Below are 13,423 nucleotides of genomic sequence, written 5' to 3' on the forward strand. Positions count from 1 at the left end.
AAACAGATAGAGAAATGAAAAGTTGTTTGCACAGCGACGCACCGACTTGCGAATAGCTTGCTGAAGCACGGAGAGTTCAATGTTTACTTACCAAGCTCGTACAAAGGACACTGCGGTTGGGAGACCCTGACGTCACGATACGACTATGATCTACCGTACGTGACGCGATTCAACGATTCCAAAGGTGTTCCATGCCGTCTCGATCGACTCGGAATGTACACATTGCCGAATATTTCGATCGGTTACCGAACTTACTTTTTATCAACGATGGCTCTATCGCGATGCACTTTCGATGCAGATCGAGGGAAAGCGTGAGAAAGGCTGAGTTTGGGCACCGAGGACGACCATTTTCGAGGGCGAGTAAAACGTAGCGTATAAATGAAAGGCAGATAAGGCCGGCTAATGCGAGACGCGCTCGATTATTCACGGGCGCTTACCGGCGCGACATCGACGAGGACTCGTCGCTCTTCGAAGCATCCAATTTATAAGACGAAGGACGATCCTCGACAACGTCTAGCTCTTCGACGCGTCTGCCATAAATCCTTTAAAAAAAAAACGACCAGCCTCGAGGACGCGCCGTGGGGCGGTTTATTCGCGCCCGAGAAAACTATTTCGCCTTCGACTGTCACGGAATCCCGCGTAATTTGTCACTGGGAATCGTCGTATAAATATGCAAGACAACATACGGCCGGAACGCGAGATTCCCTGTTCCGTGGGATATCTGGCGCGTCCGTAAAACGGATTTATCGGGCTCAAAGAGCCTGTCGTAAAATAAAGGAATACGCCGCAGCTCGACCGACGGACGACTGAAACGAGTTTTATCGCGGCCGAATCGTACGCGACGTCTGCGCGGCAAATGTCACGATTTCGGGAGGACTCGTCGATGAATGGCATAATTGATAGCGATCGACCGATTTCCGTTTGCTTTGGAAGCGTTTTTTCGTTAATAGCTAGCTCGTTACGACCGACCATCGGACCACGCACGCCATTCGACGATGCATCTTGTCATCCCGAAAAGCAAAAACCGCGAAACCCATTTTAAAAGCAAACTAATCGTTATTGCGCCGAGCTAAGCGTATGTAGGCTCGCGTGTTTCGAAGTTGTTTCGGACTGTCTCGCACGAAAGTAACATTTATTCGATTCATGTTGTATTTGAAGAGTGTTAAATCCAAAGCGTATCGGTTCTCGAAGAAAGTAACCGCCCCGTTGGGGGCAAATTAAGAATCCGGTCTCGCAACAGTCAACGAAACCAATCGTTTCGAACGTGATAGCTTCTACAAAATTTCTAGAATGGCTGGAAATATCGGGCGGGACGCACAGCTTGAATAAAACATCGACTTTCCAGCCTGGACTCTTTCAATTTCGGCAGCAGTAAGCTACTCTGCATCGTCTCGTGTTTGTATCGCTGTCAATTATATCAGAAACGCGATCTAATAGTTTCGCAAGCCAACTTGGAAATAACAATACGGGTAACCGCAGCATCCACGCTCGGTTCTCGTACACGTAGTATGTTCCAAAGCAGGGGTTGCAACCCCTCGTCTCGCGAACCAGGAGGGACGCGAAAGAAAATATTGAATGTAGAGGAACGCGAACAACTTAAACATTTCTTTACATCGATACACCGATCATTGATATTTACCATCCCCCGCGAGTACATTTTTCATACGTCAGGGAAGGAGTGTACGAGAGAAGCCATTATGGTTCCCCGATTTGCGTGGCAGAAATGGCTGATCGGAAGCCCCTGGCGTTCCGTGGGTTCGCTTATCGGCGCGAACTCGTACGATTCGAGCTCGATTTCGTCCAAGTCTCTCGAGACCGTACACCTCGCCGGATGAAAGATGTTACAATTAGCGGGGGTGAGCGGTGCAAGGACGAGTTTTCAGACGGTTGCTCCGACACGCAGGGTCGTGCGTCGCCAAGTTCACGCCGAGAGGAGAGGAGAAAAAGCCGAAGGAGGGTGGGAACCGTGGATAGGTATTGATTTGCCAGCGCGGAGAGGAGCAAAGAGAATGATCGGACGTGAAAGTCGACGAACCGTGCGAGCGGAGACGGGTCGAGCGGCGAGAAGCTGCCAGGGACCGAGTCGCGTCGACATCGACCCGCGTCATCGCGCGCGTATTTTTTCGCAAAACGTTAGTCGGGTCTTACGTCGACAGAATTTGCCGAGACCTCGAGCAGAATATCTGGGGAAAAGGTCAACGATTTACGAACGTCCATCGCCGTCGAGCGTTACGACGCTACGGGAGGATCTTGACCGGAGGGTTCGTCGCGATTCGGACCCCTTCCACTATTCTGGCGACAGAGATGGAAGTCATCGTGCACAGTTTTCACTAGGACGAGGAATGAGGAAAAGAGAGAAGGGACCGCGTACCGTTTGACGGAATGCACCCAAGAGAAAACGCGTTAACGCGCGGCGACCCTCGAAATGTTGGCAGGAACGGTGACAGGGGCACAAGTGCACGCGTGCCAGTTTGTTTCGCAGCTGCAACCCTCCGGAGTATTATCGTTCACGATTACGTTGCGCCAAAAAGCATTATTCGCGAGCGGAAATTGCTCGCGTCCCTCCGCTCGGGTTAAGTAAGGATAACGTGGCAAACGGTCTGGCGCATTAACCCCGAAACGTATACACACTTCGTCTTGGACGAAGGTAATGATTCTTAAAACGAACATCGCCACGGGGTTGGTCGGAAGTCGGGAATTTCGTTCGAAAGCACGGACGTAATTGCGTTTCGAGGGTTGAGCGTACCGCGGAGACAATCGCGCCACAGTTTTTCCACTGGACGTTGTCCGACATCGCGACGATCTTGCGAGCCCTAACGCGGGCTCCCGATCGTGCCGATACCCTACTTTAGCAACGTATCGCCACACCAGGCACACGCAAACTCATAATTTCGCATTCTGTCGAGCCTCGTAGCCGCCCCCGAACGATAAAAACCCGCAAGAATCTTGCGTTTCTCTGTGACCCAGTAATTGTCTGGTTCCATCGAACCGTCGAAACGAGACTCCGTTGGAATATTCCCAGAGAATTCGAAGCTCGTGGTGATCGAAGAGGTTCGTATTGCTTAATGAAGCTACGAATCGACGTTGACACCGATCAAAAGCAGGTTACGGATAGCTGGGTAAATTTTTGCAACGCAGGAACCCGTGCAGCGAAGAAACAAAGGAGGCTCGACGTTTAAAGATTTTGGCAACGGTCTGGAATTCGTCGTGTCGAACGGCTAATCGAGCCCGAGGCCAAACAGCCTAATGAACCGGCCGTGCGCGTGATCCGATTGTCGAATCGATCCTCCGTCGGGTTCCGTCCGACATCTCCCGGAAAATCGTCCCGCTGTGTGTTTCGGATACGTCCAGGCCAGGATTAATTCCGCCGCCTCAGCCCCCCCGCCCCGGCTTTCGAATTACGACTGAAATTCTGCGAGAATCGAGACATCAAAGGGGTTGTGTCTCCTGGAAAAAAATTACCCCGCGAAACCGAGGGAAAACCGATAACGTTTCTGCCCGCGCTGTTCACCGCGCTCGGCTGTCCCATATTTCCGTCAAAATTACCACCTCCACCTCGTGCAAACTTCCAAACGACCAACCAAATACTCTTCTGGACCCAGCCTACTCGACGCGATTTAGGGTTGCTGCGCGAAACTACCTTCGTTACCGAAAGCGTACGGATCTATGGGAATCACAGAGTTTCTCTGAAAGCCTCGAGAGCTCGAGGACCGATTTATTCAAACTGAGCAACGTTTGTCTCTGCTTACCCTGCAACAACGACGTCGACGACGTCCACCACCGTTCTTGAATACCTCTCGAGCCTTCTGCAACAAACGAAAACGATGCGTAAACGATTCTGCGTTGCTAGAAAAGAATAAACGACAAGTTCGCGGCAATTTGAGAACGCGAGAACGAGTAGGGTCCCGGTTAAAACTTCCAAGCGGTGTTATTCAGACTCGCGACTAATTCGTACGAAACTTTTCAATGAAATTCCACCCTTCTCTCGACCGCGTCCTTTTTCTCCTGGCTCGGAATCGAAAACGAGGAAGCAGGAATCGCTGCTCCTCTTCGCGTTCTCCTTCCTCCCGAATAACCGACGGTGCCAAGCTGTCTTACAACTCACGACCGATGGAAACGGTTCAAACTCGACGACCAAAACTTTCGTAGCCGATACAGGACGCTTCAAAGCACGCGATTTGCTTCCCAGGAACTGCCCCCGTCCTTCTTCTCCTTTGGAATCTAGGTAAAATGATCCGAACGACTCTCGTCGATGAACCTTCTCCAAGATAACGGAGAAATGAAAGATGTTCGCGGCGTGGATCGAGGGGGATTTTTGGGCCCGATCGCGGTGTGTTTCGCGCTGTAACGCGTGTAACGGCAAAGGAATTGACCGAAGAAGCGGAGAAACGAGAGCGAGCCAACAACGGCGCCAGGGTTATTTATACCGAGACGACCTTTGCCGACGTCGACGGCGACGCTCAATGAAAATCTTTCGCACCGTCAACTAGACGCGGAAGAAGGGCGAGCGGGACATTCTCGGTTCGCATGGCGCCGCTTGGCCACCCTAAATGCCATCCCCTTGGCCCGTTCCGTTTGCCAACCAGCCACCGAACACGCTCCGCCAACGTCTTCCGTGATCTTTCAAGCTCTCGATCTCTCCGAGCCCGAGGATCGAGAAAACTCTCGCGACACCTCGAACGACCAATTTCCCCGCGATCGAAAGTGTATCGCGCGACAACGATTGCGCGATCGCGACGACAATGATGCGCGGAAATACATAGTCACCGCCAATTCTATTTCCGTCGATGCAACTCGCGGGTGTGCTTATTGCTTCGCGTAACGCTAACGACGATCGCAGATTCGATGGAATCGCAGCTTTGCTTCAAGTCTGTCGAATCTTGGAACAAATACAATTTCTTTTAAATCGTTCTTACAGAACGAATAAAACTTTATCTAAAGTTATTTTTAGCGTTCAGGGGGGTAGATGATGGGATAAAGAAGTTTCCATTATGTGAAATAGCCGATTATGCGAACCTTCCTGGCCCCCTTCTGGTTTATAGAAGCCGGAGTTCCAGTGTATCTCGAGGCAGCGCGAAACCGAATCGTTTAACGCCGATGTTCCGCGATATAAACGGATCGCTCTCGAGGCGGGAAATATGGAAACGAAAAGAGAAATGGAGGGAAGCTACGAACGAAATTTAAGACGGTTCCTATCCCTCGGATCCTATCTTGCGAAGAATAAATGTCGCGTCGTTAAGAGTTAACGAGGGAAAGATGGCGACGGGGTGCGTCTAGAGAGAGAGGAACGAGGGTGGGAACAGAGAGGAAGGGGAGAAAGATCGCGTGCCTCGTCAGCGAAAGCTCGATACTTAATTGAAACTGCCGACTAAGCGAGGCTTTTGCTTACGCGCGCCGTGACTCTGCCCCGACTGCGGACTTCCGTTCCACGATCCATCTGCCATGAATCCAAACGTTCCTTCGGATTATCCGCCGTTCCGTATCTCTCGTTCCTGCATTCCGACCAAGAAACCGTACCGATTTTTACGAAATTCCCAAAGCAATCAAATTCCTGTCGATCGCGGATTAATCGCAGTTAAACCGTGACAACATTGTCCAAGAGACGATTATCGAATTGTCGTCCGTCGCGATTAATTTTAGTAATCGATAGCTCGCGTTCTGCGCCGGAATTTGATAAAAAGTTAGTGTCCGAATTGTTGGGGAATTATCGCGACAAAATGAAATATATTGCAATGGTAGCCTCGTTAAGTTAATAATTAGATCGCAACCCTTGGTTCGCGGTAATTGGCCAATTTCAAGATTCTGCCGGGAGACGGAAATTGCGTCTTTCGGCTGGTCAACGGACCCGTGTGGCTTGTTGTTTGCGTAAACACGATGCACTGGTATAGTGCACGCGTTCTGCATCGGGGCACAGCGAGCGGACCATGCCAATAATTCGATATGGCGGCGATCGAAGCTTCGGTGGCATTGCTTCCCTGTATGGCTCCATTGTGTCGTCGATACGCCAGAGGGGTTCGATGAAAACGTATCTTAAATGGCCCACAATCCATACGTATTAGGCGCTATTCGTTCGCCTAAGGTTCTACCGAGAACAACTTCGATGTAAAAGTTCACAACATCTAGTTTGGAAATTAGAAAGAGCCTTGGGGGTGTAATTTACATACACAACACCGAGAATCAAATAACAGAAGGGTCTTAAAAATCGTGGAAATAATTTTCTTCGCGATCGCACGAGTTAGATTTCGATATCGTCGATCCAACATAGCTAGAAGAAGGCTTCCTCGGCCAATAAATTGAAATTTATCTTCCTTGTTCGCGCGTGCCCGTTTCCTTTCCTTCACCCTTACCATCTGGCTCGGGCCATAAATTTAGAGCGTTTTCCACTTCACGGCTCGAAGCCGCTCCGTGCTCGCCAGATGGAATAATCTTTCCTCGACTATCCCAACAGTCGACCGACTCGCCCAAACGATCTATCGGGAACGTCCACGATATGGTGATTACGCGTTTCCGATCGTCGTTACCACCAATACGCGTACGTACCTTTCCTTATGAAATTCGTTTTAGAATCGACGAACCTAAATGAAACTATCTAAAAGAAACTAACATCCACCATGAAATATAACCGTTCGATGCCCCGAAGATCGATACGACGTTAAAGAAATATCGCGATCGTCATTACTATCGGAGATCTTACAGGAGCGCGTAATAAATCTCACGTAGTTTAACGAAGAAGAAAAAGGAACGATTGGAGGAGAGTCGAGAGAAATTCGATCTCCAGAAATGTCGAACAGCAAAGGTCGCCTAGTGGGATATAGATCTAAGCGCGACACCGAAGCCAATATGTTCACAGATTGCGGACTTTGCCGAGCAAATACAGAGACGAATCCGTTCGAGTCGCCGTCCAGCGTTTGCTTAAAAACTTTTCCTCACCGACTGTCCTCCTATCGATCCTCGATCGACCTTACTCGCGTTGCCTTTTGTCGCGTCGTAAACGAAAGGGTTAAGCCAGAGATACCAAATATTTTCTATGAATTTAGACGGAAACGATGGACAGGAAGGAGCGTATCGAAAGAATGTTTCGTGTCTCGATCGGTAGAAGAGCGGGACGCTGGTTGAAACGCATCCGCCGCGATACCGTCCCGCTATTTATAATCGTACGATGCGTCCAAAGGCGGGATATTAATTATCGGGATGGCGATTTATCGTTAACGCAGCGGCGAGCTACGCCGAACCGGATAATGTCCGTCGTTTGTCAAGCCGGCTCAACGGCTGACGAGAAATCGCCAACCTCGAGTAACGAGCGGCGTTTTGCGCTTTCCGAAGATCCCTCTCTGCAAATGTCACGGAAATAGGGGAGATCGAGCCTTCCCTATTGGATTTCCCGAAATAGTTGCGCCGGCTAACGCGCGCCCCGTCCTCGTCGATTTCGTTCGATTACCTTTTCGCGCGTAAAAACGCGCCGGCGTAGAAAAATACGGGGTAAAAAAAGGTAAGAGGCGAGAGATTCCAAAATTAAATCGGCAGCGACCTGTTGTTAATTCGAACGCGAGCTTCCGACCCGCCGAATCTTCGCGGCTGATCCGTTTGAAAATTCCCAGACCGTTCGACGATATTACATAATATTACACGAAAATAATGAAAACGACGTACCGTTTTCTGCGAAATATTTCTGTACTTTCGTTCGGTTCGGACACAACCGTTCCGGAAAAAGTTACCGTACGCCAAAAACGACACGGTAGACAACCGTGATACGTTTCGTGCGTCATTTCTGACCGTGCGTCAGTTTTGACGCATGGAACAGGAAGAGGGATAAGGGGATTCGTTCCGACACGTTGGACGACTGACTTTTTCGATACATTCCGGTCGCGGACACGTAATAACTGTCTGCCTCTCGCAACAGTAGTTTTACGAAACGTCGAATTTCACTATTTTTTTTTTAGGTACGTAAGCGGTATAATTGATCGAGGCTACCAAGAATTTTATCAGAAGATATCGGACCTGACCAAACTCGAAACTGTCTCGATTACGGGAGACGCGAGGAATCAGTTTTACCGGAGGCGAAACACAGAAGTAGAAGAGAAGACGGGAGGAAAAAGAGAAGGAGCCGTAGGAGTAGCGTCGGGACGTCGAGAGCGAAAAGTGGTACGTAGCCGGTAAGCGGCGGATGGAACGAAAGAATACGAGGAAGAAGGAAAGAACGGCCGAATGGGGGAAGGAAAAAGTGGTTAAAGAGGAGAAAAAGAGAGAGCTCCCGGCATTGTACCAATTCACGACGCTAATGCGGAGAGTGTTCTAAAGACCGAGGAAACAATGGCGGCACTCCACCGGCTCTGATTCTCCTTTTCCACGAGTCTCCGCGCGACGCTCGGCGTCCGTGCATGCGCCGTGCAATTCCGGCTGCGCGTAGTTACGCAAACTTGACGCGGAAGTCTGCTCGGCCGTTGCTCCCGAAAAAAATGCCCCTCGCGAATAATCGTCCGAACGAAACTCCTTTTCCATCTCGTGAAACGGACACCTGCCTATCGAGAATCGATAGAATCGAGTCGATTCAAACGTTGTGTTACATTGTACGAAGTCAGAGGTACCGATGGATCAATTCGCCTTAGATCTCGGAGAAAAAAGCAATCGATCGTTTAAACTAAGAGCAAATTCGACGCACGAGATTCTGAATGCGAGCGTCTTCTCGGTCCTTGGCCATTTTCCGCTCGACTACGCTCCGAAACGTCGACCATTGAAAAGCGATCGAAGCACACAAGTATTCCGTGGGACCGTCGTTCCCGTGAAAGAAATCGATGAATCGTAAGAAAGAAGTCACGGATAGGTCCTCGATGCGCTTTTAATTAAACTTTTCGTTTAAAAAACGAGCAGAGGGATCACGAGACCGGAATCTTCGCGACAGGGGCGGGGCAAATCTCTTTCGAAAACCTTTGGATTAGTTTCAAAACCCTTTTCATCCGCGTTTTACCGCGGAACGAAGCGAAACACCCCCCCCCCGTATCGATAGATTCTTTTCCGGACACCGATCGAACCTTCCCATTTGGACGAATCCGATATCGACTGCTCGTCCTAGCAGCTCCGACGTTGTTTTTTTTTTTCTCTCGCGGAGAAATTGGACGTTGATTAAACCGTGGTATTTATTCTCCCTCGGCGCCCGAGACCCTCGTCGAAAGGAACTAAATAGACGGCAAGTGACGCGCAAATACGGCCGGGAGCCAGGAAGCTCTTCTTCGACGAATAATTCGAGATTCTCGCAGGGAAGACTTAAAGTTCCGCGACCGAGTTGTCGAAATAAAGTGCACGATAAAGGCTTGTAAAATTATTTTCTCCCTGGAGAACTTGGCAAATAAAAACAGATTTTAAAGCTAATGATTGTTATAGGTATCTGTAACTTCGAACGTTCTCGCGAAATCGTAAGATTTAGCCCGCACGAGGGCGTCGCGCGTAATTACTCAAACGTCTTGTCGTTTGCCAGAGAAGCAAAAGCCCGATATTTTGCTCGTCTTTTCTTTCTTCCGGTTAACGAGCAAAGGAAACGCGGCTACCCTTCGAGCATTAATATAACGGAAGGAACCCGTCGAGTTACCTTTTCGCGTCTTTAATCAAATTTCCTTGGAGCTGGTGCGCGCGATATACTCGACGCGCTACTTAAACGTTATCGTTTCCGTCCTCTCGACGTCGTTATTGCCCACTTCGCGGCGCATCGCGTCGTCGTCGTCGCCGTCGACGTCATCATCTCGCCGAGAATAACGAGTCGACGACGCTGCGACGAGACCGACGTTCCTTGTCTCCGAAAGAGTCCTACTTGGCGATTTTCTACCTACCCGCGGCGTCGCCCCCAGATTCTCCTTCGAAAATCATTTTTAAATTGCTTAGAAACTTGGACGAAACTGGTGCAGTACGAAAAGAAGGGAATTTGGGCAATTTATTTACGTTTAAAACACTCGAAGCGGACCCAGCTTTGGGACTTTCGTAAACATCGTTGCGTAATACACGGTTGGGCCATAGTTTTCCGACTCGTGCCTTAAAAGGTTGGGACCATCTCTGACCTTACATTCCTTTACGAAGGTACCTGACGACACGTTTAGAGCACAGCTCTTCCGTTATTCGAATTTCCCTTCTCATTTCGAAATATTCTTCGCGATGGTGAAAAATTAATTGGGACCGTCGCCCGATGGAAAACGAGATCGTTAAGGAATAATCGCGACCACATCCGCGTGGCAATTGTACGGAAAGGGGTAATCGAGGGAATCGGTGGTTTCCGAAATTGGATTTTGGGGCTTTTGAATTTTCGAGAGGCGTTGAGTGGTACCTACTCCGGGCCCTTCGCGTTTCCTCGTCGACCGTTGCGCTACAGGAGGGACTATTTAGGTTTCGTGGCCGCAAACGAGGACCAATTGGATACAAGGACGGAATAGCTAAATCGTCGTCGTGAAAATGATTGCGCGCTACGAGGTTGCGCGTAACTCGTCCGAATGGAATTTCAATAGGGGAACTGCTCCCACTCTGAGCTAGGGATCGACCTCTTCGCAAGGTCGTACACTCTACGATTTTAACCGCGAGTCGGATACTTTCTACGCGACGAATTCGAAAATCGAAACGATATCACCCGTGTAATGGAGAAACGTTCGATCGCGTCACGCCTATGCGTTCGTTGCAATTTTCGTTGCATATGGACTCGCGAGGCGAAACAGCCCCGCATTCGTGATGCAAGGCGTTACGAAAACCTCGAAAATCGGCCGAACGATTCCCGTGGCTCGGTTTGGACAATGGCCAAGGCCGCGTTGCTCAACTTCGTCAGCAACGTAGAGACCCAGCGAGGCTACACACGTTCGTCGTCGAATGCAGCCCCGCGACGGACAACGCCAAGAGGTTAATAATTATGCGCGATTACGCGAGGCAAACATCGCCAGTCGATGCACGTAACCACGTCGACGCGATCGGATAGGTATAAAAGAGGGCCGGTCCGGTGTTTCGAGCATCAATCGATTTTCAACGGGCTTACAAGCTTCTCACATCCTCTCCAACGTACAACATGAAGTGCATCGCAGTGAGTAAACGCGCTTAAACTCATTTACCGTGCAACCGCAATCTCCATAACACGAGACAACGCCAGGGCTGCGGAAACATTCGCGAAAACGATTCCATTCGCGATTATATCTATTTATTGTGAACGAGATCGAGTTTCGATGGTGTACACGATTCCGGATTAATTCGTATAAATTTCTGAAAAACTAGTTGGACGTTCGTTTCGATAACGGTTTACGTTAAGGGTGGAATCGGTCACGGAAACACCAGGAGAATTAACGAGATTTTTTTATACGATTTTCAGGCTGTCGTTCTGCTCGCCCTGGTCGGCGTAGCTCTGGCGAAGCCCCTGGACACGGAGTCGTCGATCGAGCCAGCGAAGAGCGAATCGCTGGCGCCGGAATCTGATCTCGCGGCGAGGAACAAGCGAGGGCTGTTGCTCGGCGCTGCGTACACCGCCCCTGTGGCCTACAGCGCTTACACCGCTCCGGTCGCCTACACCTCCGCCTACAGCTACCCTTACGCACCCTACGCCGGCTACCCCTATTACGCCTCGGCTTACTCCGCGCCCTACTACGTACTCTAAACCCGCTCGACCGACGCCACTTCCATCGACCAACGCCGGATCTACCCACCAAACGCGACGACTGCACCGATCTCTCGACAGCTCCGACGAGAGCTCCTCCATCGGACGATCGAGATGCACGAATGACACGGCGGAAGGATGCTGGCATCGAATCGCAACGCCTCACGGACCAAACCAGCAAACAACAAGTCACATCTCAATCGAATCTTCCGATCAAAATTTCACTCCTCGAGCGACAACGTTGCCAGCGTTCTTCCAAGCTTTACTAACAATTAGATTGTAGAATTATATATATATATATATGTATATGCATACATGCTTATGTGTATCGTGTATAATAAGATATGTAATAAAGTTCGTTGCAAATCATACGTTTCGCATTTAAATGTGCCTTCCTCGTCGCGTGTCTAGCGAGACCTCCGTCTTCGTCCCATTACGTGCCCCACATACCGCCTCTAATGGCGTCGCTTCCGGACCCGATGGATTCTTCGATGATGTATGTATAATAACGAGGAACATTATCTCTCGATGGAACGATCGACGCAACCGATCAAATACGCTCGAGAATAATTGAAACCGACCCTGATACCATCCGCGGGCTCGTGAATCGCATAAAAATGTATTCTTGCGTTACTATGTCGCTTGTTTATCTCGAAGGGAGATTAATCACTGTGCTTTATCGCTTTTCTATTTCTATCGCGTACTGTCCGCATTTAAATTTTTACTCCGTATTTGTATAAATCGTATAATCGATTATTAAAGAGAACGCAACAGGCCTGATGATCATCCAAATAAATTATTAATATATTACTCCTACCTTTCAAATAAAATGGTAAACCTTTGCAAGGAGTTTTCGTCGGAGGAAACCATCTGGATTTGACGGAGACGAGGTTACACGTAATTTTAATTCTACGATACTCTTTATTGACGTACGATACTTTTATATAATAGGGTGTTCAGCCACCCTTAGGAAAAATTTTAATGGGAGATTCTCGAAGCCGAAATAAAACAAAAATAGAGACTACCAATTTGTTGAATTGATTTTGATATTCTTGATTTTCGTCTTATTTTGGCTTCCAGAATCTCCCATTAAAATTGTTCTCAGGGGTGGTCGAACACCCTGTGTAATAATAAATGAAGGCAATCGCACAGTTCCTCAATCATGCTCGACGAGAACGATTTTTACGGAAACCCGGCGTTCTTCGTCGCTGGTGGAAACATTAAAAACAATTCACCGACGGCTCTGCTCCGTCTCTTTTGTGTTTTCTTCTTTCGTCGCCGAGCAGCGAAACACATTTCTTGGATACCATCGTACCGTGTCGCATATTTGGCAGCAAGACCGACTCGCCGGTCCTCTTAACAACTCGCCGGAGCACTTGCTTCGTTTAAGAACGGTTCCACCTTCTCGCGAGCTCGCGTACGCCAAATGGAAAAATCGAACCTTCAAAAGGCTTCCGCGGAAATGGAAGGACCGGAGATTGACGCGCGAAAAATACACGAGACGGTTCTTTTCTACAGTCGAGAACAAGCACGGTAGACGCGTCCATCTTCGATATTAATTTTCATTCATTTATTAACGGGTATTAAACCCTTTAGTACAAAGATGTAATATGCAAGGAACTACAGATGTGGATTTACATTATCGCTTAGTGAATGTAACGAAATAAATTTTCAACTGCAATTGTGCGCAATAGCGTGTATCGCTACCCAATAAAGTGAGACAATTATGGGCGCCATGTTGGCGAACGCGACACGAGTCAGAGATGAAAAAGGCTTAACCCGAAATATCGCGATCGAGCGCGGTGAAACTTT

General features: G+C 49.0%; 2 protein-coding genes across 2 annotated transcripts in view; one reads left to right on the forward strand and one right to left on the reverse strand.

Moving 5' to 3' along the window:
* The window catches only part of LOC122398247 (stress-activated protein kinase JNK), a 75,433-nt gene that overhangs the window by 32,430 nt on the left and 29,580 nt on the right, over window positions 1-13,423 (reverse strand). Inside the window, exon 3 of the mRNA XM_043397956.1 lies at window positions 3,750-3,806. The gene's annotated coding sequence lies outside the window, so the exon portion shown is untranslated. The remainder of the gene's footprint in view (window positions 1-3,749; window positions 3,807-13,423) is intronic.
* LOC122398258 lies at window positions 10,990-11,901 on the forward strand. Its single transcript, XM_043397969.1, has 2 exons — window positions 10,990-11,047; window positions 11,330-11,901. The coding sequence occupies exons 1-2, from the start codon at window positions 11,033-11,035 to the stop codon at window positions 11,609-11,611; spliced, it is 297 nt and encodes a 98-aa protein (XP_043253904.1). The 5' UTR covers window positions 10,990-11,032; the 3' UTR covers window positions 11,612-11,901.

Source organism: Colletes gigas, unplaced genomic scaffold (assembly GCF_013123115.1).
Source record: "Colletes gigas isolate AHSC1104 unplaced genomic scaffold, ASM1312311v1 Colletes_gigas_Sc00011, whole genome shotgun sequence".
In the NCBI taxonomy this organism is placed as follows: domain Eukaryota; kingdom Metazoa; phylum Arthropoda; class Insecta; order Hymenoptera; family Colletidae; genus Colletes; species Colletes gigas.